This window comes from Rhineura floridana, chromosome 4 (assembly GCF_030035675.1).
Source record: "Rhineura floridana isolate rRhiFlo1 chromosome 4, rRhiFlo1.hap2, whole genome shotgun sequence".
In the NCBI taxonomy this organism is placed as follows: domain Eukaryota; kingdom Metazoa; phylum Chordata; class Lepidosauria; order Squamata; family Rhineuridae; genus Rhineura; species Rhineura floridana.
Window position 1 is genome coordinate 205,289,156 of NC_084483.1, and position 26,198 is coordinate 205,315,353.

At 46.2% G+C, this 26,198-nt stretch overlaps 1 protein-coding gene across 1 annotated transcript; it reads left to right on the forward strand.

Moving 5' to 3' along the window:
• The first annotated feature begins 3,333 nt into the window (after positions 1-3,333).
• On the forward strand, positions 3,334-24,272 carry RP1L1 (RP1 like 1). The gene is made up of 3 exons (XM_061626136.1): positions 3,334-3,972; positions 15,862-16,027; positions 19,609-24,272. Exons 1-3 carry the CDS (start codon positions 3,334-3,336, stop codon positions 24,270-24,272), a joined length of 5,469 nt encoding a protein of 1,822 aa, XP_061482120.1.
• Positions 24,273-26,198: the final 1,926 nt, after the last annotated feature.

A 26,198-nucleotide genomic window follows, 5' to 3' on the forward strand; every position in this document is an offset into this window, starting at 1 on the left:
GCTAGCAGAGCCAGCCTCCCAGGCATAGGATTCCAAATCAGAGGCTGGAAAGGTGACCCACAGAAATCATCCATTCCAGCCCCCCCCCCATGCTCATAACAATATAAACAGTATAAAACACATGCTAAAATGCCTGAAAGAAAAGGAAAGTCTTGACCTGGCGCCGAAAAGATAACAGGATGTGAAAGTTGGACAGTGTAAAAAGCTGGTAAGAGAAATATCAACTCATTTGAAATGTGGTGTTGGAGGAGAGCTTTGCGCATACCGTGGACTGCGAAAAAAACCAATAATTGGGTGTTAGAACAAATTAAACCAGAGCTATCACTAGAAGCTAAAATGATGAAACTGAGGTTATCATACTTTGGACACACAATGAGAAGACAGGATTCACTAGACAAGACAATAATGCTGGGAAAAACAGCAGGGAGTAGAAAGAGAGGGCCAAGCAAGAGATGGGTTGATTCCATAAAGGAAGCCACAGACCTCACCTTACAAGATCTGAACAGGGTGGGTCATGACAGGTGCTATTGGAGGTCACTGTTTCATAGGGTTGCCATAAGTTATAATCGACTTGAAGTTACATAACAACAACAACATTTCTGCAGCAGATTTTTTTCAAAAAATATCCTCATGAAAATTCTCCACCATATTAGTGCGAATGTCTCCAAATAAACACATTTTTGTAGGCAGTGTTGGCAAAGGTACACATTTTTGCAAGCCATTTCTCATCACAAGATGCCTTCTTGCCTGTTATTTTCACTCATTTATTCATTTTTACACACACTTTCCCCTAGTACTGGGAATTTCTCCTAATACTCCTGCTGGGAGGAAGGGCGGGATATAAATCAAATAATAAATAAACAAATAATGCATTTTTGTAAATGTTGCTTAGCTGGCGAACTGCATCCCAAAATCCTAATAAATGCGAATTTCGAAGGACGGCTGTGTTTCGTTTCTCATATAGTTTCAGAACATGCGAATTTAATAAATTCTGCTTGAAATGGGAACTGAATCAAAATTCTCACCCATCCCTAGAAGCTAGCCTGCTGTACCAAAGTAAAATGTACCTTTGATGCCACACCCAGTTTTGCCTCTGACTCCACCCACCAACGGCACATGGCCCTTGGAATGCGGCTCAGAAAGGGATGCGGCCCTCAAGATGGAAAAGGCTACCCACCCCTGCTGTAGACAATACTGAACTAGATGAAGCAATGGTCTGAATCTTTATAAAGCTTTATAAATTCCTATATTTCTGTGTGGGCTTGAATGAGGGCGCAGGCGTGTTTATCTGCTCTTAAGCTGTTCCGTCTCTGCAAGGCAGGTTCTTCACTTATAACCCTGCTGCAAATCTGGACTAGCCCTACTGAAATTAAGTTGGTGGTCTGGATCCTAGCAAGGTGTGCTTGGCGGAGGGGGTGTGCGGAGGTGAGAGCCAGCAACATGTGCTGTGTCTAAAGAGGAACGTGGAATTGAAGATCTTCTCGAAGCGATTAGGCGGCTTTGCTGTCTAATGTTAGCAACACTCTCCCGATTAACTCTGTGAGCTGCATGCTCAGCCATTTTGAGGACAGTTTGAGTGGCAGCTGCCGAGCCCGCATTGGCCTCTGTTGTGCTGCCACCCTGGATTGTTGGAGGGCCTTGTCGGAGGGCCTTCAGTTCCCTTTATGTGCTCATTCATCTAACAGAATCGTACACCTGTTTACTGAGAAGTAAGGCCCACTGTGTTCAATGGAGCTTCATTCCCGCCCCGCTCCCCGAGAAAGTGTGCTTAGGATTGCAGGCTTGTGTTTGTTTATTTTCATTCTTGTAAGTTGTGGGGCAGTGAATCCACTCCAGGTTCTGAACCTATCGTGGGAATATGTTTCAGCACTGTGGACAGCTCACTGAACATTCAGAGTCCAGCTTTTCCCAACCAGTGTGCCTCCAGATGTTGTTGGACCACAACTCCCATCTTCCTGACCATTGGCAATGCTGGCTGAGGCTGATGGGAGTTGTGGTCCAACAACATCTGGAGGCACACTGGTTGGGAAAGGCTGGTTCAGACTAATCATAGAATCATAGAATAGTAGAGTTGGAAGGGGCCTATAAGGCCATCAAGTCCAACCTCCTGCGCAATGCAGGAATCCAAATCAAAGCAGAGCTTTGATTAATCCGGAGCAGAGTCACTGCCCCACTGACACTGGAGCCACCAATCTCCACTGCTGGCAGGGATCCACGTGGTGAGCTCCTCAAAAGTCTGTGGGCCCTCTTAAAGGCCTGATGACCCCACTAATGCTGGCCACAGAGTGTGGACTGGGAAATGGTAGCATATACCAGAAGCAGTCCCAGGCTATGGTCTGAAGGCACATGTGGCCAGCTCCCTGCTGAAGCTAAGCAGGGTCGGGTCTGGTCAGTGCCTGGATGGAAGATTGCCTGGGAATCATATGGGTTTCATGAAAATCGCCTTGGGTTTCATGAAAAAAGAAAGGCAGGGTATAAATGTAATAAATAAATACAAAAATAAATAGTACAAGATCTTGGAGCAGAGGCTTAGAATCCTAGAACTGTAGAGCTAGAAGGGGCCTATAAGGCATCCAACCCAACAAAGGAAGCTGCCTTATACTCAGTCAGATCATTGGTCCATCTAGCCCAGCACTGTCTACACTGACTGGCAGCAGCTCTCCAGGGTTTCAGATAACAAATCTTTCCCAGCCCTACCTGGAGGTGCCAAAGATTGAACTTGGGACCTTCTGCATGCAAGGCTGATGCTCCACTACTGAACTACCCCTGTCCGCCCGCTGCTAAGTGTAGGAATCCAAGTTAAAGCATCCCCGACAGGTGGCTGTCCAGCTGCCGCTTGAATACCTCCAGTGTTGGTGATTTCACAATATTTAGGATGTTATGTTTCACATTTTGATTTATCTCCCACTCCCTCAAATGACTCCTTCCTTGGTGTTCCATATGGCCGGAACTGCCTCCCAGAATGCCTTTGTGAGGCCACCTCTCTTAACTTTCTTCCTGAAAAGGCCATCTTTGCTAAGAGGCCTTTTGACACAACTCCTTAGCCCATGCCCCACCCTAACTAAGCCTAAGTACATGCAGCCCAAATAAAGACCTCTCCCCCCGCCTTCATCTCTTCCTCCAATCTCTGTTGTCTCATCTGTGTCAAATTTTAGACTACAAGCACCTAGGGGCAGAGACTTGTTTGCCACCCTGGGCTCCTTCTGGAAGGAAAGGCAGGGATGTCAATTTAATAAATAAAATAAATAAAAAAATTTTTTTGAAAAAGACAAATATAAATCATATCTTGACCTTTTGTTCTTGTATTGCAGTTACCTCTAAGTGTTCGTCAGGATGAGCCAAGTGCCCTCTGATTATCTCTCCACTGCCAGCCCCTACAACTATGAGCAGCCTCTTCCCTCCGTGGCGCGGATGAGTGCTGTCATGCAGGTCCCCCCTGCCAAGAGGACAACCTTCTACAAGAGTGGAGACCCTCAGTTTGGAGGGGTCAAGATGGCCATCAACCAGCGCAGCTTCAAGAGCTTCAATGCCCTGATGGATGACCTCTCAAACAGGGTCCCCCTGCCTTTTGGGGTGCGGACCATCACGACACCACGGGGAGTGCACTGCATCAACACTCTGGACCAGCTGGAGGATGGAGGATGCTACCTCTGCTCCGATAAGAAATACATCACGCCCATCAGCATCGGCCCTGCCTGGTGGAGAGCAGGTTCTCAGAAGACCGACCCACCGGCCAGTGATTTAAGGAGGGTGGCCCAGGACGTCAAGCATGAAGGCTACTCAACAGCTTTCACCCAACAGAGCCCGAGGATACCAAAGAAAGTCACTCTGGTTAAGAACAGAGATGTCACCACCAGGTGGCCAGTTATCCTCAACCACAGGAATGCACAGAGCTTTAAGACCCTCTTGGACGAGATTTCAGAGATTATGCAGTTCACAGTGAAGAAGGTCTACACGGTGGATGGGAAGAGGGTGAGCCTTTGTGCTGCGGATCACTTCACATAAGAAGGGCCTGAGCTGGGAGACAGCTTTCAAGATTCAGATCACATGGAGTAATGATGAAAGCCCCCCCAGGTCAGGGTAGTGCTCAGTGTACACTGAGGATGCGCCTTGGATCATGGCTCAGAATCCTCACCAAAGCACTGAAGTTCCATGCCTGACTTATGGATCGGCAGGGGAAGTCCTTGGCAGATAAGTCCATGTGGGATGGGTGTCTCGGAGGCAGGATGTTTAAAACCCAATCCTTTAGGAACATAGGAAGCTGCTTCAAACTGAGTCAGATCAACAGTCCGTCTAGCTCAGTACTGCCTACACTGACTGGCAGCTGTTCTCTAGGGTTTCAGGCAGGAGTCTTTTCCCAACCCTTACCTGGGGTTGCCTGGGGTTGAACCTGGGACCTTCTGCATGTTAGGTAGGTTTTCTGCCACTGAGCTCTTAGCAATAAGTGATCTGAGCGTCACCACCGTCTGGGCCTCCCTGCCACGGACAAGCAGCCATACAGAATTGTGACAAAGTTTGGTGCATTTTTATGTGCAAGTTCACAGATGCAAGTCACAGGCTTAGATGTGTGTATCCCTGTACGTATTAAGTGATTCCGTCCATAAGCCAACCTTATCCACTACTCAGAAATGCTGCAGAAGGCCTCCATGCTGCCAGGGGACAAAGCAGAGTATTCTCACCCACAAGCCTTTTATTTATTTATTTATTTATTTACAATATTTCTATCCCGCCCTTCTACCCTACAATAGGGCACTCAGGGTGGCTACAATAAAATCGCACGCAAATATAATAAAATACACAATAAAAACACAAAACATTACAGTAAATTAAAATGCACAAAATACTATTAAAATACATAAAATGCATTATGCACATACATACATAAAATGCATTATGCATGCACATACAAACATACATACATGTATATATGTGCATGCACATATAAGAGAGTGAGAATAAAAAAAAACCTTAAAAGATAAAAAAAAAGATAAAAAACTTTAAACAGTGTCAGGCTGACCCGTCAGTCCCAACCAAAGGCTCACCGGAACAAAATAGTTTTTACAAGTTTCCGGAAGAGGGGAGGGGAATTAAAAACTGCAGCCATTTCTGAGAAGTTGTGCACAAACACAGGCTCACACTCGGCCAAACCAGATGTGATGTTGAATGTGTTTTTGCAAGTTTTTAAAAATATAAGTTTTTTTTAAAGTAAATAACATCAAGTGGCGGGACCCCTGATAATTACTGGGATCACAACAACTGTGGAGGGGAGAATTTTAACCCATTCCTCCCCTGTTGCAATCCTGAGGAAAACCCTTCCTCTGAAGGTGTTATTTTGTGCCAACTGGGGATTTCACCCCAGAGCCAATAGCAGCTTCAGAAGAAGATGGATTTTCCTTAGGACAACACCAGAAGAGGGACAGTTAAATTTTGCCCCCCTCCACACCTACTGCGATTCCATATTGTTCCCCTGATGGTGTTTACATTTTAGGGTAGAGACACACTCACTGTTCTGCCGGTTCCAGCGCGTCTCCACCTCTCTCTTCTGAAAACGGGGGCACACGACGCTAGTCAAACCATGCCCCTTTCCCCTGTAAGACCTGGTGGGAGCAGCTTGAGTGCAGTTTTTTGTAAAAACATTCAGCTTCATAGAGATTTCACAACTGATTGGCAGATCAACCCGTTCCCCCTCCAGATGTGGTTAATGGAAACACTGTGATCCGGCGACTAGTGTGTTTGCAGCCTTTGAAAGCCTGCACGTCAAATGCAAAAACACATTTAGGCTGCAAGCCTGTAGCTCAGTAGCAGAGCACCTGCATTGCATGCAGAAGGTTGCTGGTTCAGTCCCTGGCATCTATAGGTAGGTCTGGGAGAGACCATCACCTCTGAAATCCCAGAAAACGACTGCCAGTTAGTGAGACAATACTGAGCTAGAGTGATCAGTGATCTGTCTCCATATAAGGCCACTTCCTAGGTTCTACTTATCTGAAAGTAAGCTCTGTTGACTTGAGTTGGATGTACTCCTGAGTAGACGCATACAGGATTGCAATGTTATCATCAAGTCTAGTTTGACATGCATGCACACACTTAAGATCAATTTGTATGGCGTAATTAACACCCTCACTCCACATTCAGAATGGCTATCATGGATTAGAAAGTACATTTCTCCCATAAAGATGCATTGAACAGGCAGAAAATAATAGCCACCATTCTAGAAAGTTTGCACCCCACTAGGATTGGTGGCGCAGAGTGGTAAGTGGCGGTAACGCAGCCGAAGCTCTGCTCACGGCCGGAGTTCGATTCCAACGGAAAGAGGAAGTCGAATCTCCGGTAAAAGGGGCCGAGGTCCACTCAGCCTTCCATCCATCCGTGGTCAGTAAAATGAGTACCTGGCATACGCTGGGGGGTAAAGAAAGGCTGGGGACGGAACTGGCAATCCCACCCCATATATACGGTCTGCCACTCACCCTAAGAGTCGGAAACGACTCGCACTACAAGCGCAGGGACACCTTTACCTTTTTAGGATTGGTGAATTTGCCAATTTCGTTTTTTTTGCATTTCTCATTTTTCTACTCTTAAATTCAGTTCTCCAAATATCCACATCAGTTTCTGATATATATTTTTAACCTAACATGCACATTTTTGTATGCAATTTTGCCTTATATATATATGCATTTTTGTAGGATGGGATATTCTTTAAGAAGTCAGTCTTTGCAAGTTAGTCTTCATTTCTCTAGGTGACTTAGAGGTAGAAACACGCAATCTATTCTGCTGGGTCCAGCGCGTCTCCACCTCTCTCTTCTGAAAACGGGCACACTATGCTAGTCAAACCTCGCCCCTTTTTACTGTAAAACCTGGTGGCAGCAGCTTGAGTGCTTTTCTTAAAAAATATTCAGCTTCAAAGAGATTTCACAACTGATCAGCAGATCAACCCATTCCCCCTCCAGGTGTGGCTAACTGAAATGCTTTGCAGTGTGTTCACAGCCTTAGAGTCAACGTTAGGCAAGTGATACTTGTAGGATAGCTCACCAGTGGGTTTTTTAAAAACCCTTTTAAACTGAAAAGCTGCTTCAGAAGCTGGAGAGAAGAGCAGAAGTGTTTGAGGGGAGGGCCTTAACCTTCCCCCTTCCTGCTCTTTTCCTCCTCAAAAACAAGTCCCTTCTCAGCTTCCTTCCTACCTGCAGAGGGAAAATGATGGATCCTGGTACCTTTTCCCCTGCAAAAAGAAAATCTGCAGAGGGAGATTATGAGAGAGGGCAGACAGCAGGAGGAGGAGGAAGGGTTAAGCAACCACTCCCCCACCTCTCTGACAGCCTCCACAACTGCTTCTCAGTTAAAAAAGCAACCTCAACATAGTGGGAGGCTTTTTCTGTGACTCCTGGGTAATATCCAGTTTGGTGATCGTACTATCAAATATGATCATCGTGCAAGTGGTGTCATTCAAACTGAGCCTTCATTACCTCCATGGGGCCATTAATAGGCTTGCTGGTCTCTTTGCAATTGACTCTTGTGTGTTTCAGTTGACTAGCTCATGCATGGCAATATACTGATTTCTGTTTATGTTCACCCTTTAACAAAAAATCTTGCAAAATAGGTTTTCCCCTTCCCATTGGGAGTGTGCTTGTGTGTGCACATGCGTGCAAATGTTCACTGTTCTATTGATGCATAAGAACACAAGTAGAGCCTGGCTACTGGATCAGGCCAGTGGCCCATCTAGTCCAGCATCCTGTTCTCACAGTGGCTAACCAGATGCCTCTAGGAAGCCAGCAAGCAGGACCGGAGGGCAAGAGCAACACTCTCCCTACTTCTGATTCCTGACAACTGGCATTCAGAAGCCTACTACCTCCAACAGTGGAGGTAGAATGTAACTGATCTAGGAGAGCTCCTGATTACAGGGAAATGTGCTAGCCTTTGTGATCCCTGCGCAGATGGTCATCCCAGGGTAGAAATGACATTTGAAGTGAGGAGGATCAGGATTGCACCTGCTAACTCTACCCTCCACGTCCATGAACCCTGACACCTATGCTCAGACACCCAAATACGTTTCCGTGTGATCTATATGCCCTGTTTTTTCCATAGTACAGGCTTTGTATAGGTATCCTGCACCTCTAGGAAGCAGATCAGGCTATTTATCCAACTACTGCAGTATTGTCTGCTCTGACTGGCAGCATCTCTCCAGGTCCTCAAGTAGAGAAAGGTCATTCCCATTACCTGTTGCCTGATCCAGAGCTTGGAAGAGTTACTTTTTTGAACTACAACTCCCATCAGCCCAATCCTGCATGCAATGGCTTATGGCTAAAAGCAAATAAAGCAATTGGAATTGGAATCAGCCCAATCCAGTGGCCATGCTGGCTGGGGCTGATGGGAGTTGTAGTTTTAAAAAGTGACTTTTCCAAGCTCTGGCCTGATCCCTTCAACTGGAGAGGCCAAAGACTGAGTCTGGGACCTTCTGCACAGTAATAAACAGATGCTCTGCTGGGATGCAGGAAGGCATAATTTCCTATTCCACCCTGCATTCGTCTCCTGCAGCACTGTTTCTGTTCCACTGCAGTTCATCTTCCACCAAAACCTACATTATTCATCTTGCTGTCTGCTGTGGCAAAATGACATAACTTACATAATTAATTCATTATAATTATGTAGTTAATTGTGTCAGTTACATTGTCATGACGTTATTCCACCTCATTCATTTCAATGCAAAGGAAAAACAATGCAAATGAGGGGAGGGAGAATGTAATCAATTATGTATCATTTGAACAGTGAAAGCAAAAACCACGCTAAATAGCAATTGTATATGCTGGACTGATTTCCATCCCAACCATGGGACAAATAACCAAACAGCAGCTTCCACTCCAGTTTCTATTTTTGTCAGAATTCTGCTACATCCCTATTTGCCATTGAGCTTTGGCCTGTCCCCAAAGAGGTGAAGAGACATAATCAGTGGCAGCTGGTGTTCCATGTGCGTGGGGCAGTGGAATCCACACCGGGTTTTAGTCCAAACTTTCAAGGAGCTGTCCAAGGTACTTCAAAACCTGGAGTGGATTCCACTGCCCCACTGACATCAGAGCGACCAGCCACCACTGGCCATAATGTAATTGTTTTACATTCTATGCCATCCTTCTTTCAAGGAGCTCAACGGTAGCAGTCAGGGTTCTACACACACAAACACACACTTTTATCTTTACAACAACCCTGCGAGGTCCATTAGGTTGAGAGTAGAGCATGAGTGAGTGGCTCAAGGTCACCCAGCAAGCTTTGGACCTCAGTGGGGAGTTGAATCCTAGTCTCCCCCATTTGAGTCCAGCACTCCAACTAAGACACCATGTTGGCCCTTAAATCAACATGCGTCAGAAGCCCCCATGCAGCCCTCCCACTCTTCCTGTCCATTTCTTCACTTGATGATTGTCTGGACAGGTCTTTGGTCTTCTAGGGAGCACAAATGCTTGTTTCTTTCACTATTTATCTCCTCCCCTGACTGAGAACACGAAGGACCTACAACACTGGCTCTCAAGAGTACAGCTCCCATGATCCTTGATGAATGGCTATACTGGCTGGAGCTGGGAGTTGGAGAGTTGGGGACCCACAACAGCCGGAAGGCCTCAAGTTTCTTATGAGGGATTTCTTAAAGTGTTCCCACGAGCACGGTTTATGTTTCCATTTACCTCCTACTGATGAACTCACCTGCTTTTTCCTGACCAGACTTCCCTTTTCCTTGGCCCAGCTCTCAAATTCCTCTCCCCAGTTCACTCCTCGGGGACTGTTTCCCTCTCCTCAACAGTCACGGAATCTTGAAAGGATCCTTTCTGGTGGGAGGGAAATAGGGAAGACTGAGAGCTTCTCTTCAAGTGTTTGGCTGAACTGAGTAGCAAAGCTCAGGGGCAGAGCGTCCGGGTTCAGCCCCCAGCATCTCCAGGTGGGGCTGGGAACATCTCCTGTTTGAAACCCTGGAGAGCTGCTGGCAGTCAGTGTAGAGCAGCGGTTTCCAAGCTGTGATCTGTGGCCCACAAGCTTCATTCAGGTGGTCCACGGCACGTCTGTGGACTGGTGGTTGAAGAGAGAAATCCGCACGTCCATCGCACAATAGCGATTTTAATTGCATCTTATTACTTCTTTTACTTCTTGCATTTTATTCTACTACACTTTGAATTATTTATTTATTTATTTATTTATTATTTAATTTGTATCCCGCCCTTCCTCCCAGCAGGAGCCCAGGGCGGCAAACAGAGCGCTAAAAACACTTTAAAACATCGTAAAAACAGATCTTAAAATACATTAAAACAAAACAGCGTTAAAAACATTTTTTTTTAAAAAAGGAAACAACTTTAACAAATGGTTAAAAACATTATTAAAAAACATATTAAGCAATTCTAACACAGACGCAGACTGGGATAGGTCTCAACCTAAAAGGCTTGTTGAAAGAGGAAAGGAATTCTATGGAAGAACCATAAAGGGTTGTTATCATCATCATCATCCCAGGACTTTTAACATCATGTAACATCAGGAGATTGATATTCACACTGTTGGACTCTGTATGGTGGTTGATTGTATTTACCCCCTAATGAAGCTCCTTCAGCTCTTTTGCATTTAGGGGATTTGATTATGCTTGGCATTTTGTTTTACTCTCTGCTTTTTTGTTCTGGATCTTTGTGGTTCTGGATTTTTCTGTTTTTTTATTATATTATGTGCATTTGGCAATTGTTTTAACTCAGTGATATACATCACCCAGAGAACTTCTGTCATGGGACAGCTAAAGAAATCTAATCCATAACTAATCAATAAAATCATTTGTGGGGGGTGGGTGGGAAGGGGAGCTGGGTTGGATTTAAACGATGAGACGGGGAGGTTAGTTCTTTCCTTCATTGACATTTGTCAGTTTAAACTCCCTTGAAGCTGCTATTAACCTGGGCGGGGGTGGTTGGGAAATACAGGTATAATAGGGAATTATTATTATTGTTATTATTATTATTAATTTCACCCTTCATCCTGGGTGGATAACGCAACTCGATGAGGAGGGAGTTCCACAACTTAGGGGCCACCACAGAGATTGCCCTGTCTCGGCCCACCAGCCCCCAAGCTTCTGAGGGTGGTGGAACTACCAAAAGGGCCTCCTCTGCTGATCTCAACACCTGAGACAGTCTGTAGGGAAGGAGGCAGTCTCTCAGATGTTTGGGGCCTGAGACATTTAGGGCTTTAAACACAGGTGTGAGCACTTGGAATTGAGCCTAGGAATGAAATGGCAACCAATGCTATTAACCAATAGTGAATAGCAGCCCTGTGGGGAGGTGTGTGTGATTTAGATCAGACCATCACCCGGCATTCCAACCCTGACCCAACAGGTACCTGTCCAGCCTCTGCTTGAAGACCCACCATGAGGGAGAAGAGACCGCTCCTCTAGGTCATTGACTGTGCTGTTGAACTGCTCTCAACTGTCAAGACCGTTCTCCTAGGACCATAGGAAGCTGCCTTATACCAAGTCAGACCATTGGTCCATCTAACTCATTATTGTCTACACTGACCGGCAGCTGCATTCCAGGGTTCTAGGCAGAAGACATTCCCAGCTGTGTCTGGAAATGCTGGGGATCAAACCTGGGTGTTTTAATGCTTGAGAATCCCGTTTCCTCTACCACATGCCTTACATATGCCTTCCATCTGGCATGGAAATAAATTATACAAAATCTTAAATGCTAAATATCAATATCTCTCCCACGGACCAATTAGAATTACACAAAATATCTAAAATCAAAATATGCCCCAAGTCCATAAAATATTTAGGAGTCCCTAAACCAAAAAACAGGAAACTATTCAAGAAGCTAAATTCTGACAGTCTAATTAAAACCAAAGCTGACTTGAAAAATTGGAGTTTAACTGATTTATCCTGGCTTGGTAGTGTAGGTGCCATAGAAATGTCAGTTTTGCCGTGGTGTAATTTGTTGTTGTTGTTGCAGATCCTCTCAATTAGACCTCCCTTGAAAATACTGAAAAAAGGGCACATGATGATGAATTATATTCGAAGTATTGCAATGATGATGCAGAATTCTTTACAGTGCACTTGGGTGCATTTGGAACTGGACTCACTTAACACAAATTGAGTTGAAGTTCTCCCTTTTCTGGAAATCACCCTGCAGTTCTTAAAAATGGTCAATCCTCTTGTATTAGCAAACCTCCAGCTGTGGAACAGCTGGTCCACAAAGCCAGTGCCACCCATTTCTTCCATTCTTCCTTTTTACCACCATCCCTTATACTACTCCACTGATGAAGCGCAACAATTTTCAGGTTGGGAGTCAAACATTTTATTTACACTCAGAGACCTGTTTACTGGGGTGATTCCCCTTGAAAATGGAAATCGACTGCCTTCAAGACGATTCCGACTTATGGCGACCCTATGCATAGGGTTTTCATGGTAAGCAGTATTCAGAGGTGGTTTACCATTACCTTCCTCTGAGGCTGAGAGGCAGTGACTGGCCCAAGGTCACCTAGTGAGCTTCGTGGCTGTGTGGGGATTTGAACCCTGGTCTCCCAGGTCGTAGTCCAACACTCTAACCACTACACCATACTGGCTCTCTTTAATAACACAAAAATAAAGGAAAAACATGAGGGCATGAATGTAAATTGGCTGCAAATCCATCAATTGCTTCATTTCATATCGAGTCCCAACATATTAGCTCAGGCCCGTAGGCCTCTAACATCCATGGAACACTTAATTCTTATCATACTTCAAAACACTTGGTCTCTACAATTTATAAGGTTCTATGTAATAAGGTGACAGAGGATCATGATGCCCTAAAACCTTGCTGCCCTGGGTTCCTGCTGGGAGGAAGGGAGGGTTATAAATACAATTATAATTATAATAAATAAATACAAACAAATTTGGGAAACTGACTTAGAGTGTGATATGAATGATCAAGATTGGCAGAGAACTGGGGATAAAAAACCCTTTAAGTCAATTTCAGCAAAAATCAAGGAGAATTGTATAGAACTTGTGCATAGGCGGTATTATACATCTTCAAAATCCACAGGATTGACCTTCAATTAAACCCCAGTTGTTGGAGAGGTGGTAATTTAATAGGTTCATATTACCATATGTGGTGGGAATGTGGGACAATTCAGCATTTGTGGAGGCTGGCATTTGATGAAGCAGGTATGATCAAAGGCCAATTAATTCCCCTGGACCCTAAAGTAGCATTATTAAATTTATTTACTGACAAATCAAAGGATCTTTCCTTTTAAAATTTACTCGATTTCTTTATGGTGGTGGCCAAGCAAATAATTGCCAGAAATGTGAAGACAGCCTCCAATCTCCAAAGGAAGTATTTCTTTACTAGCTAACTAGCTCAGCATGGAACAACAGACACAGATGACTTGGAATCCACTCAGTATGTCTTTATTCAATATGTAAGAGACGACTTAACATCAAGAGTTCCACCTCCAGGTCATGGCAATCTCTGAAGGAACCTGTTGAGATACAAAGAAAATGGAAAAGTTTGCATGCAAGAATGTTCAAGGCATTGGAATCATCGTTTGAATGCTATTTGCTTACCTTGTCTGTATGATATTCGTATTCGGATTTCTTGGGGGACAGCGTTGGGGTTATACTGTTTTTTCTTATTTTATGTTCGGGTTCTATATTGTAAAACTGGAAAATGATAAAAAAAAACTTTTTAAAAAAGAATATTCTCCTAGTGTTCCACCAAAATCTGTCCCTGATCAACCTAAGCCTATTAGATCTAGTACAGCTGGGGGAAAGAGTGCATAAAAATGAATATAACATACAAAGAAGCAAGGAACTGCTTGCAAAAACGTATACATTAGCCTACAAAAATGTGTTTATTAGAAGAAATTTGGACTAAAATGCTGGAGAATTTTCATGAGGATGTTTTAAACACACACGCACACACACATTGCTGTAAAAATGTGGAGAACAAGATTTTAGATTGGAGAACGGAGAGAACTGAAATTGGGGAAGGGCTGTAGCTCAGTGGTAGGGATTCTGCCTTGCATGCAGAAGGTCCCAGGTTCAATCCTCAGCATCTCCAGGTAGGACTGGGAGAGAATCCTGTCTGTAATCCTGGAGAGCTGCTGCCAGTCAGTGTAGAAATCAGGGCCAGTTCTAAAGGGCGGCCAAGTTGGGCACTGGCCCGAGGGCCCAGGAGCTACAGGAACCCCTGAGGGGCCCTCCGCTCCCCTTCCGCGATCCGTGCCTCCCCCACGCCCCCCACTTACCTACCAGCTGGCTTTTTAGCATTGCCCTTAATGAAGATGGCGGCTGCAGCTTCCCTAATGTACTGAAGCTGCTGCCTCCATCTTAGTTGATGACAGAGATGTGCACGCATAGCACGCACGTGTGCCATCAACAAAGATGGCGGCGAAGGCTTCCTTCCCCTTAGGGAAACCGCTGCCACCATCTTCATTAAGGGCAATGGTAAAGACAAGACAGGTAGGGGGGCCATGGGGGGGCTGTGCGGGAGGCCTGCACGCACGTGCGTATGCGCACACACGCACACCCACCCACCCACTGGGGGGCCAGGGCAAGCTGATGCCCAAGAGCCCCTGCATGCCTAGAGCCGGCCCTGGTAGAAATATTGAGCTAGATGGACTAATGGTCTGACTCTGTATAAGACAGCTTTCTATGTTCCTATGGCAGATCTTTCCATCCCTAATCTACAGTCAAAGGAAACTTTTAGGGGGAAAACATCTGAGACCCTGGACATTTAACCACAAGTTGCAGCAACGTAGAACCCACTTTTAATGCTTGACTTGATATGTCCATCCATCCCGCCTCTCTGTCTTTGTTTATCTTCCACCTTCTGCTCATTTTCCATCTCCCTTTCTCAGTGGTGGCTGGCATCCTTTGAGACTGATAGGATGAAAGGCAGGGAGGCCAACAGCAGGCAGATCCAAAGCCAAGGGCAGGGAAATGAGGCTGAGAGAGAAATTTGATTCCATTTGCATTCAAAGATGAATCAACTTAATTTCCAATTTTCAGAAAAAATTCATGAACCAAAACACGATACTTTGAAATTTACACATCTGAATTTTGCGATGTAGTTATCCAGCAAAGCTATGCAGTAGGGCCCCGCTCATACAGCGGGTTACGTTCCGGACCCCCGCTGTAAAGCGAAAACCACTGTAAAGCAGATCCTATTGACTTACATTGACCAAAATGGCACCCGGCGGCAAAAAACCGCCGTAAAAGCGGAACAAGCGCTGTAAGACGGGGCCTTTCTACAATTCACAACCGCTGTATTAGCGGAACGCTGTAAAGTGAAGCACTGTAAAGCGGAGCCCTACTGTATATACAAAACTGCACATGAATGCATATGTGCAGTTGATCTTTGTTTTTATTGTATGTTTAATGTTTTTATTCTATGGTTGTTGTTTTTTAAAGAAAGTGTTGTAAACCACTTTGATGTTTTTAACGAAATAGCAGTGTAAATGCATAGGCAAAAAATAGGCCAAAAATCTGGCAGTTTAAGAACGTACCTATAGCCCACAGATATTTCTATCAAGCTTTAAAAAGCAGGGGAATTGGGCAGCTATAGTTGGGCAGGGGAGCAGGAGACCTGACCTCCTCTCTGAGATATTGTCCTGCCCTACAAATTTGTCAAAATGCAAACACAATTTGGGTTGGTCTTTCACAGTCCAATCCACTTCCTGTGTAGCTTGGAAGAATTTGGTAACATGTGCCTCTTGCGGAATGTGAAAAATCCACGCTGGCTATATACTCTCGTGGCTGTATAATATATATATTATATAATATATATATATAATATATATTATATATATATATTAGGAGAGTGGGAAACTGCATGTTGTTCCTGCCCTGATGTCTAGTTTTGACAGCTACTGTGCTTGTTTCCTCTCCAGATTGACAGCATGCAAGGTCTGTTGAACTGCCCAAATGTCCTCATCTGTGTGGGACGGGAACCCTTCAAGCCGATCATGATGGAAAATGCCAGGAAGTGCTCTTTGGAGAAATTGCCTGGGCTGGCTTCCCAGTCCAACAGCAACAACATTGGTGAAAACCATGAAAGTAAGGAAGGATGGCAGGTGGCTGGGGTTATGCTGGTGTTTTGGGTTTCTAGTTTCCCCCTCTCTAAAGCACCAATAGCCCACCCTATCCAAAAGGCTCAGGGCAGGTGACAAATTACAAAATGCCAAAATGGCCTTGCTGGATCAGATTAGAGATCCATGTAGCTCTGTATTTGAACGGCACCCAGTGGAAAACTCTCAAGCACTGCATGTTGAAATATCCCAGCATCCAGTAAACAACACAGCCCGTGATCACGGAGGCTTATAGATCATAGAATCACAGAACAGTATAGTTGGAATTGAGTCCAACCGGCTGCTCAATGCAGGAATCCAAATTAAAGCATCCCCGACAGGTGGCTGTCCAGCTGCCTCTTCAATGCCTCCAGCATTAGAGAGCCCTCCACCTCCCTAGGTCATTGACTTCATTTTGCTTGTCATGGCTGAAATGTATTTTATTTATTTTATTTTATTTGGCATAACATGAGGAGGAGGCACCTGGTTGGCCACTGTGAGAACAGGATGCTGGACTAGAAGGGCCACTGGCCTGATCCAGCAGGCTCTTCTTATGTTCTTATGTTTAGGAGCATTGGGGGAATGTCACAAACAATGTATTGTCAATATTTGCTAACTTAGAAATTTGGAACAGAATAAAAAATAAGGAATGTCATTCAACTAACGTGTCCCATCAGCACAAGGCTTTCCACCTGAGCAACAGGACTTTCCCCCCTCCCCCCCCATGTATACCCCATATCGGCTCCAGGGGGTTGAGGAACCCCCTAGAACAGATTTAGGAAGGTTCAGGAAGAGGAGATGAGGAGAATGTTCCATTGTGCAAGCAGAAGTCCTTGCACTGATGGAACAATTCCCTTAGCGCTATGCTGGATTCCACCCAAGATATGGCCTGGACTGTCACTCTGCACTTCGCCCTTTTATAACAAATGCTTCATTTGGCATCATTCTGGTTTAGATACGATTAAGGATTGAACGAATAGACAAAATACAGGCAATTCCTTTGATGAGGTAACACTTATTGCAGTATATTCAGGCCAGGGAAGCTGTACCCTCCTTAAAGCATGGAGATATTCCAGAAGAAAGCAAATGTGAAGCACTATTTAAATCAACAGCCACTAGAGGGCTAATATGGAAATTATATAACATAATTTGGGGGATGAAGAGGGCACCTTTGGGAGGAAATGGGAGAGTTGCTGGGTGCCACAACTGAAAGAACTGGGCATGTTTAGCCTTGAGAAGAGAAGACTGAGGGGAGATATGATAGCACTCTTCAAGTACATTAAAGGTTGCCACACAGAGGAGGAGGTCCAGGATCTCTTCTTGATCGTCCCAGAGTACAGGACACAGAATAATGGGCTCAAGTTGCAGGAAGCCAGATTTCGACTGGACATCAGGAAAAACTTCCTGTTAGAGCCATACAACAATGGAACCAATTACCTAGAGAGGTAGTGGGCTCTCTGACACTGGATGCATTCAAGAGGCAGCTGGACAGCCATCTGTTGGGAGTGCTTTGATTTGGATTCCTGCATTGAGAAGGGGGTTGGACTCAATGGCCTTATAGGCCTCTCCCAACTCTACTATTCTATGATCCTAAGGAAGACTGCTGTTGTGTTGAGGTCCTGCTTGCAACCTTCCCAGAAGTATCTAGAGGCCGCTGTGAACTGACAACAGGAGGCTGGCCTGGCCTTTGACCTCATCCAACAGGGCTGTTCTTAAGGTCTTATGTTCTTAATGGTGTTTCAAAATCACCCATGTGAGAGGCCATGACTATCCCATAAGTTGGAGAGTGAATTATATGAAATTCAGGATTTCAGCCACTTGATTTCATTACTCCTTCTGCTGCTGCCTTCTCCTCACCCCACCTGCAAGTAAATCAGCATTCTGTGGTCACTGAACATACTCAGTCCTCACTGGGCTGTTTTTGGCCCCCCTCCAAGGATTTTTTTTCTAAAGATGGGGAAATATAAGGAATGATTAATATATGGAGTAACAGGGCAACCTGATTGATTGATTGATTGATTGATCACTTCCTAAGAGGCATCTCAGAGCAATTTGCAGTACAGTAATAAAAATATATAAAACAATCTAAACATAGTTAAAAAGCAATTGCATGTAAAAATTTTAAAAAATTTTTAAAAGAGCTTTCCTCTTCCCTCCCTCTCCCCTTTTCCTTTTGCATCATGCCTTTTTTAGATTGTAAACCTGAGGGCAGGGACAGTGTTATTTTGATTAGTTCGTAAGTCACTCCAGGAGCTTTTCTGGCTAAAGACCAGGGTATAAATACTTTGAATTAATAATAAATAAAATACATAAAAACAGCCCCCTCCCTATTATATTGTTGTGCACCTCCCCCAATCTCTGAGCGGTGAGATTTCAGGGGTCCCTGTGCTCATCCAGGTTTTGGTTTCCTTTGGGAAGAAGGTCAGTGGAGACTCCGTTGTCTTTATGAAAAATGGTTTATTTATTTACACACATTCCAACCTGAGCTTCAGGATGGAGGGGTTCAAGGCATCAGCAGTCCAATATCCAGCTTTTCCATCTGGGTGCAGAGGCATCCTATAGCCATGATGCAGAGGGATAGCCTCTCTGCGTGCCTGCAGCCCCAGCCATTCTCTAGAACACACTCAAACTACAAGCACACCCCCCATGCTCATAACAATATATGTAGGACAGTTAAATATAGCCACAGACCTGAACTTACAGGATCCGGACAGGGTGGTTCATGACAGATGCTCTTGGAGGTCACTGATTCATAGGGTCACCATATGTCGTAATCGAAATGAAGGCACATAACAACAACAACAACAACATATACATATATGTAAAATCACTTTCAAATCCAATACAGATACCAACTGGGTTAACAATCTCTATTTAGAAGGCTTGCTGAATGAGGAAAGTCTTCTACAGGTGCCTAAAAACAATAGAGATGGCGTCCTATATCACCCTATAGCGGGGGGCACTTTTTAGTCCAAGGGCCACATTCCCTGCTGGGCAACATTCCATGGGCCAACATCATAGTGGTGGGCAGAACAATGAATGTTAATTTTACCTTGGTACAGTAGGGTAGTTTCTACGCCCACACATCCCTCTCTGCCCTCCTCCCAGGCAAGCAAAAGATATTATTAGGGTGCAAGCACACAATCTGGCCAGGCAAAAAACTCTCTGGGAGGATGTGAAGCAAGGCAAATGAGAGGTCTGGCCTGGAGTGAGAGAGTGCGGCTGGGGAGGGGGGTGTCCTGGTGAGAGTCCCAAAGGCCAGATAGTGAGGCCTGGAGGGCCGCATTTGGACCTCAGACCTGAGATTTCCCCACCCTTCTGGTGATGTCATAGGACGAGAATAAAGCCTAGGTTCAGTCCCTGTCTAGGTGAGCCTCGATGGAAACAGCGCCCTGTGTTCAAGTCCTGGGATGCAAGGAAGTGACTGTGGGCCCTTGATTGTTCAAAGCAGGTGCCCTGTCACTGAGCTGTGACTCCTGGCTTACTAGGCTAAGCTCTGCATGCTTGGCATTCATTCTTACAAGTTCTCTTTTGTGTCTTTTCTTGCCCCCCTTCTCCTGCAAACTACAGTGAACTTTGGACTCAAAGCCAAGAAGAGTGTGATTCACCCGAGATCGGCCTTGAGCAATCGATCCATGAGATTCTCCTTGTCGTCAGAAAAACCCTATCCAAATGGCCTCACAGCATCCCCGGAGAATGCTGCTCCCTCTTTAAACCATTGCCCATGCGCCAAAGCAGGAGACCTCGTCCATTCCTTAGCCAAAGACAACATAGAAAAGAGGGTGCATGTGAACAAAGATGGCAGCCTGTCGGTCGAGATGAAAGTCCACTTCCGTCTGCTCAACGATGAGACTCTCCAATGGTCCACGCAAGTCAAGAAGTCCAGCCTGATGGATAGGATGCCCTATGAAGAGTTAGGCGCAGACAATGGAGTTGACCCCATAGACAAAGGGAACACAGAGGCTAGTTCCAAAGTGGATGACTCGTTATACCCCAGTGATGCTGATTCTTACATCTCAAACGTTGATGAGCCTGAAAACGATGAGGCTTGTTGCCAGAGCTGTGGCAAACCATGCAAAGGCTATGACATTTGGATGAACCCCATGCATGTTTCCCCAAAAGAGGAACCAGGGGTCAGGAACTCCTGGCGCATGCAGTCTTCTTGCTCAAGCACCTCATCCCATCGGAGGGTTGTCCGTGAAAGGATGGCCTCCGTCGAGAGTATCCATACCTCGTTTAGCGGAGAGGAATATTCCAAGCACTTTGGACGGGAGTCCGGTTGTTACTCGGAGACATTAGAGAACAGGGTGGAGTCAAAAAGTACAGTCAAAAAATGCCACCGTCGTCAATGTGACCGTATCCAGACAAACACAAGTGAAAGGGGGTCACCCGAGGAAATGGACACGGGGGCTTGCCTAGGCAATTCACAAAATGAGGACAATGCCATGGTGAGTGGAGAAGGAGACAATAATAGCAGGGCTGGAAGTAGCAAGTCAAAGTCATCTCGGTGTTCTGCAGAAAGCCAGATAAGAGCGCACGAGAAAAGTGGCAGTGTGACAAGGACCACCTCGTCCTGTAGGGTCAAGGAAAGAGAAGACGCTGAAGACGGCCTTGGTTGCCCATCTCCTCCAAACAGCACCTGCCGCAAACCCCCTAAGTGCATCGCCCCTGGGCCAAAGGACAACCGAGATGAGGCCTGCCCAAAGAAAGAGGCTGTAGAGGAAGACGTTGAAGAGGAAGGAGAGGAAATCAATGAAATACATTCCATCTCGGAAAACATGGCATCCAATCAAGCTGTCAAGGATGAAGTCTGCAAGTGTGGGAGATGTTCTACGGAACGGTCCTTGCATTCTAAAGCTTGTGATGGAAATAGCCAGAGGAGTGACGGTGAAGAGATACAGGTGTGCAGTGCTGCTGCTTCATCTTCCTCCAGAAGAAGCAAGCACAGCCAGAAGCACCAGGAGGCAGGCTCCAAATTGTCTAGGGGGTCTACCGTCAAGAAGAAGACAAAAAGCTCTCTGCATGCAGAGGGTGCAAGGGTAAACAGCAGCACCTCATATTACTCCAGAAGCTCACATGAGGTGGAGAGAAGAGCTGGAGAAGGCCATGCATTGCATGACTCAAGCTCTCCTCATTCACATGCATCGTCTTTAAGTGAGGCAGCAGAACATCCTGTGAACAATAATGTGGAGAGTGACAGTAGCTCTCCCAGGTTTTACAGCACGTCCTCCAAAGGCAGCCAGAGAGGAAGCTGGCCAGATGATTCCAGCAAGGGATCATCCCCTTCTCCCAGCTTCTCTGTTTCCAACGGGGAAAATGGAACTGCCAAAGTCACCTCTCAAGAACACTCTTCGAGGCCAGGAAGCGTGCCGGAATCCACATGCTCAAAATGCGGCCATGTGGCAGCAGCCAGAAACGATGATCTTGGGAGTGTTCATCCGAGGGTTTCTTCCCACTCTGAGAGTGAATGTGCTGAGACAGAGATATGGGAGGGAAGTGACCGTGCTAGCTCACAGTTGAGCATGGTGCAGTTTTCAAAGTTGAGGCAAAAGCAAAGCAGCCTCCGTGCCAACGTGGAATGCTGTAGCTATGCTTCAGCATCCGAGCCTGCATCGATGTACAGCTTACGCTGCCCTGCTCCCCCGAAAGGGAGGCCCAGTGGCAGGAAAAGTGGGACTCTGCTGCTGAAGAAGAAGACTAAAAGTGGCAGCACGTGTGCTGAATCAGAGCCAGCTGCGGACAAAAAGCCGGATGAAACAGCCACTTCGCAGACCCCTGAAATGGACATAGTAAATGGGCCAAGGGATCGTTCCGATCCGTTGAATGGAGGGGAAGGATCTTGCCAAGGCAAGGGCCAAGGAGAGGCAGAGGTGGAAGGGGATGATGACGTTGCCCCTTCTTCCCTTCCCAATGCCTCTCCGGAAGAAGTAGTGCACGAGTGGCTGAGAAAGATCCCTTCAGAGACCCTGCTGATGAAATGCGAGGTGCAAGATGATGGGGAGGGCACAGAACTGGGAGCTGAAAGACCAAGGGGCTCAAACAACCAGGAACTGTTGGCAAAGGAGTCGGTTGAAAAGAGAGAAGATGAAGAAGGACCAGAAGCAGCAGATGAGGGGGCTGAACAGGGGGCTGTCGAAGAGGAAGCAAATGAGAGTCCCAGTGATGAGGAGGCATCCAAAGGGATGTCAGAAGAGGCCAAAGTTGTCCAAGTGAAATGCAGCCATCCTGTCATCTCCAGACAGAACAACCGCAAAAAGGACCTGCCCGGCGCCATTCAGACCTCCGTGCAGATCATGAAAGCCCTGCTGGCTGCCAAACAAGAAGCAAAACTCGACCGTTCCCACAGTTTGCCTGAAGTGTCGCCTACAATGGGGAGAAAACTCAGCAACTCGGCTAATATTTTGATCACTTGCCTTGCCAGCCTGCAGCTCCTTGATGAAGAGCTGGATCCACCCAATGAGTCCAGTAAATGCCTGAACAGGCCGATATACATGGAGCTCTTGAACATTTTCCAGGCTCTCTGGTTTGGGTGTGCATCGGAAAAAGGCCCCATGAGATCAGGCCTCCACAGGCAGGACCAAGCAAAAGCGCCCTCGGCTTTCAAGGGTCATAACTCAAAAGATGGTGACTTCACACCCATGTCCTCTTCAGGGGTGGATGTGAGTAGCGGCGATGGAGGCTCAGGAGAGGGGAGCATGGCTGGTGCCCGGGATTGTGCTTGGTTGCCGGAGAAAACGAATGAAGCCAAACTCACCGAAAGAGAGGCAAAAGCAGAGGAGGGAGACGGGGGAGAGGAAGAGGAAGAGGAGCATTCCCGGCCACCAATGCCTTGCTCAAAATCTGAAGGAGGAGAAAAGGCAAAATCTACTGGAGGAGAGAAGGTAACGGAAGCCAATGAGAACCCGGGCAGTGACTGTGAAATCGGAGGGGAGGAAGAGGAAGAAATCGGTGAAGAAGATGGAATGGAAGAAAATGATAAGCAAGAAGATGATGAGATGGAATGTGTAGAAGCTAATGCTGGTGTAGATCCTCCTCATGAGGAGGCCCAAGAAGACCCTGTTGCTGAGGAAGCACAAAAGAGCCGCAGTCAAGAGAATGCTGATGAAGCGCCTGAAGAGCCAAGCATCAATGCAGAGAATGCTGACGAAGCAGCTAAAGAGCCAAGCATCAATGCAGAGAATGCTGACGAAGCAGCTGAAGAGCCAAGCATCAATGCAGAGAATGCTGATGAAGAGGCTGAAGAGCCAAGCATCAATGCAGAGAATGTTGGTGAAGCAGCTGAAGAGCCAAGCATCAATGCAGAGAATGCTGGTGAAGCGGCAGAAGAGCCAAGCATCAATGCAGAGAATGCTGGTGAAGCGGCAGAAGAGCCAAGCAACAGCCAAGCTGAACCTGAGCCAAATGAAGGTAGTGATGAGAGTGAACCCAAAGCAACAGCAGAAAAGTCACAGGTGGATGAGTCAGAAACTGATACAGGATCCAGCAACACAGTCCCTTGCCAAGCCACAGCAGAAGCTTCCCTCATCACCCAACAAAACTCCATCCATCCTGACCCATTTTGGGTGCTTAAACTTTTGAAGACGATTGAGAAGGAATTCATGACTCACTATGTCAGCGCCATGAATGACTTCAAGGTGAAGTGGAACCTGCCAAACAGCGAAGAACTGGACTTGATGATTGCTGAGTTGAACCAAGAGGTAAGCAGGAGGATACACAAGAGCATAGAGAAAGAGCTAGGGAAGATCAGCAGCAGGGCAGGCAAGAGGGTCCCAAGACCCCCAGATAACCTCCAGCTGAGGCGTGAGTCCCCCCTGCAAGTGGAAAGCCGCCGTCGCCATTTGCAAAGTATTCACAAAATGTCACTCTACAATGACCGGAGTCAGCAGCCCGAGACAAGGGACGAATCTTGTGACATAGACCAAGATTTCCTTTTCAATGCAACGATCAGAGACGATTTTAGTAAGCAGCCAAGCGAAGAGGAATATTGCCCTTGTGATGCCTGCGTCAGGGAGAAAATGGCGGCCCAAGCCACACGAAGTACCACGGAGGTGATGACCAATGCCCCTGTTGTAAAGGCTTTTGACCTACAGCAAATCCTGAGGATGAAGAAAGTCGACGTAGCTGAAAGGCAGGCAGAAGATCACATCACAGAAGAGGGTCAGGGAGAAGAAGGTGGAGAAGGGAAGGCTGATGGACCTGAGGCAAAGCAGGAAACACGTCCTCATGAGGAATGAGCAGCAGGCGAAGCCAGTGAAGAAGAAGAGCAAGAAGCATGTGAAGGCGAAGATCCTGTAGATGGGGAGGAAGTATCTGAAAATCAGAAGTGGAAGGGGAGGAAACAGCAAATGAAGAAGTAGATGGGGGAACAAAAGAGGGAGTGGGAGAGAAGGAAGTAGAAGAAGGCAAGGAGGAGGAGGAAGTAAAAGAAGGAAAGAAGGTAGAGGAAGTGGAAGAAGGAAGGAGGAGGAAGTAGAAGGAAAGGAGGAAGAGGAAGTAGAAGAAAAGGAGGAAGAAGTAGAAGAAAAGACGGAAGAGAAAGTGGAAGAAGGAAAAGAGGAAGAGGAAGTAGAAGAAGGAAAGGAGGAAGTGAAAGAAGGAAAGGAGGAAGAGGAAGTGGCAAATGAAGAAGTCCATCAGGAAATGGAAGCCAAAAGCGAAGGAGAGGGGGAAATGAATGAGGAAGAAGAGGCGGTAGATGAAGAACAACAAGAAGAAACTCAAGAAGACCAAGATGCTGAGGAGGAACCTAAAATGGAAGGGGGCACTGAAGGTGCAGCAGTGGACCCAGAGGCGGCTGAAAGAGAGAGCCAAGGAAATGAACCTGAATGCGCAGAAAATGATGAAGCTGCAGGAAGCCATAAAGACGTAGAGGAAGGGACTCAGGCCAGTGGTGGAGAGGAGGCTGAGGAAGACGCTGTCCCAGAGGCAGGGCGGGAAGCATCTTCACAATCAGCAGAAGTGGAAGAAGGCAGTGAAAGTTAGGTGGGTGGCAAAGCTGAGAGAGATAAAGAGGAAGCAGAGGGGGAAGTGGTCAATGAACCCGTGTGGGAGAACGAAGATGAAGACCTCAGAGAAGAAGAAGAAGCCAAGGAAGGAACAGAGATCATTCTGAGAAAAGTTTCTGCCTACTCCTCTGTGGGGAATTGTTCACAGCAGTCCCAGAAAGGGTCTGAGGATGGGAGTGATGGAGAAGAGTGGAAGAAAGAGAACGTGGACAAGGATGGTGGCAGTGGTGGGGATGAGGACAGGGAAGCTGATGCTGACACAGAGACTAAGCCTACAAAGATGTATCCAGACAGTGAAGAGGAGGAGGAGGAAGAAGAAGAGGAAGACCGAGCATCGTCTCAGGCAAGTGCTATGAGGGGAGGCAAGCTCCACATTGACAAGACCAAAGATGAACGTGTCCAGCCCTCTGAAAAGAAGGAGGGGAGCTCTGAAGAAATTGATCAAGAAGACCTGGACTTTTAGAATAAATCATCAAGGACTCTGGGGATCATTTGGGAAATACGTTTTCTCAAAGTCAGACTTTTTTTTTAAAAAAAATTCACCATGACTTCTACGTAAAATATTTCTGGAGGGTTGGGGCACTTATAAGACAGAGAATTGTCTTAGCAAAATCTTTATGCTGGGGACTGCTGCTGTCTGCTGTCTTTTGTGCAATCCCCCCCTTCTCATTCTTTCAGTCTATGATTCTTTGATGCAGTTTGTATATATCGGTAACACAAATTCATGTGCTTCTTGAGACATGGGAATGGTCACACCATCAGGGCTGCTCCATCGATGCACCAGGAACCTGATACCTGCTTCCAGTTGCTTACATTGAGATGAGTATTGCATTACAGTGAGTGTCTTGACACGTGAAAAAAGATAGCCCTCCACACACAACAAAATTAGCATGTGAACCTCTTACTCTCAAGTTAATAAGGTGAACAATGTACTGCCAATTGGCCAATTTTTTTAGCTCTCCAATGAGAAGCCGCAAAATATTAGGGTTCTAAGAACATAAGAAGAGCCTGCTGGATCAGGCCAGTGGCCCATCTAGTCCAGCATCCTGGTCTCACAGTGGCCAACCAGGTGCCTGGGGGAAGCCCGCAAGCAGGACCCGAGTGCAAGAACACTCTCCCCTCCTGAGGCTTCCGGCAACTGGTTTTCAGAAGCAT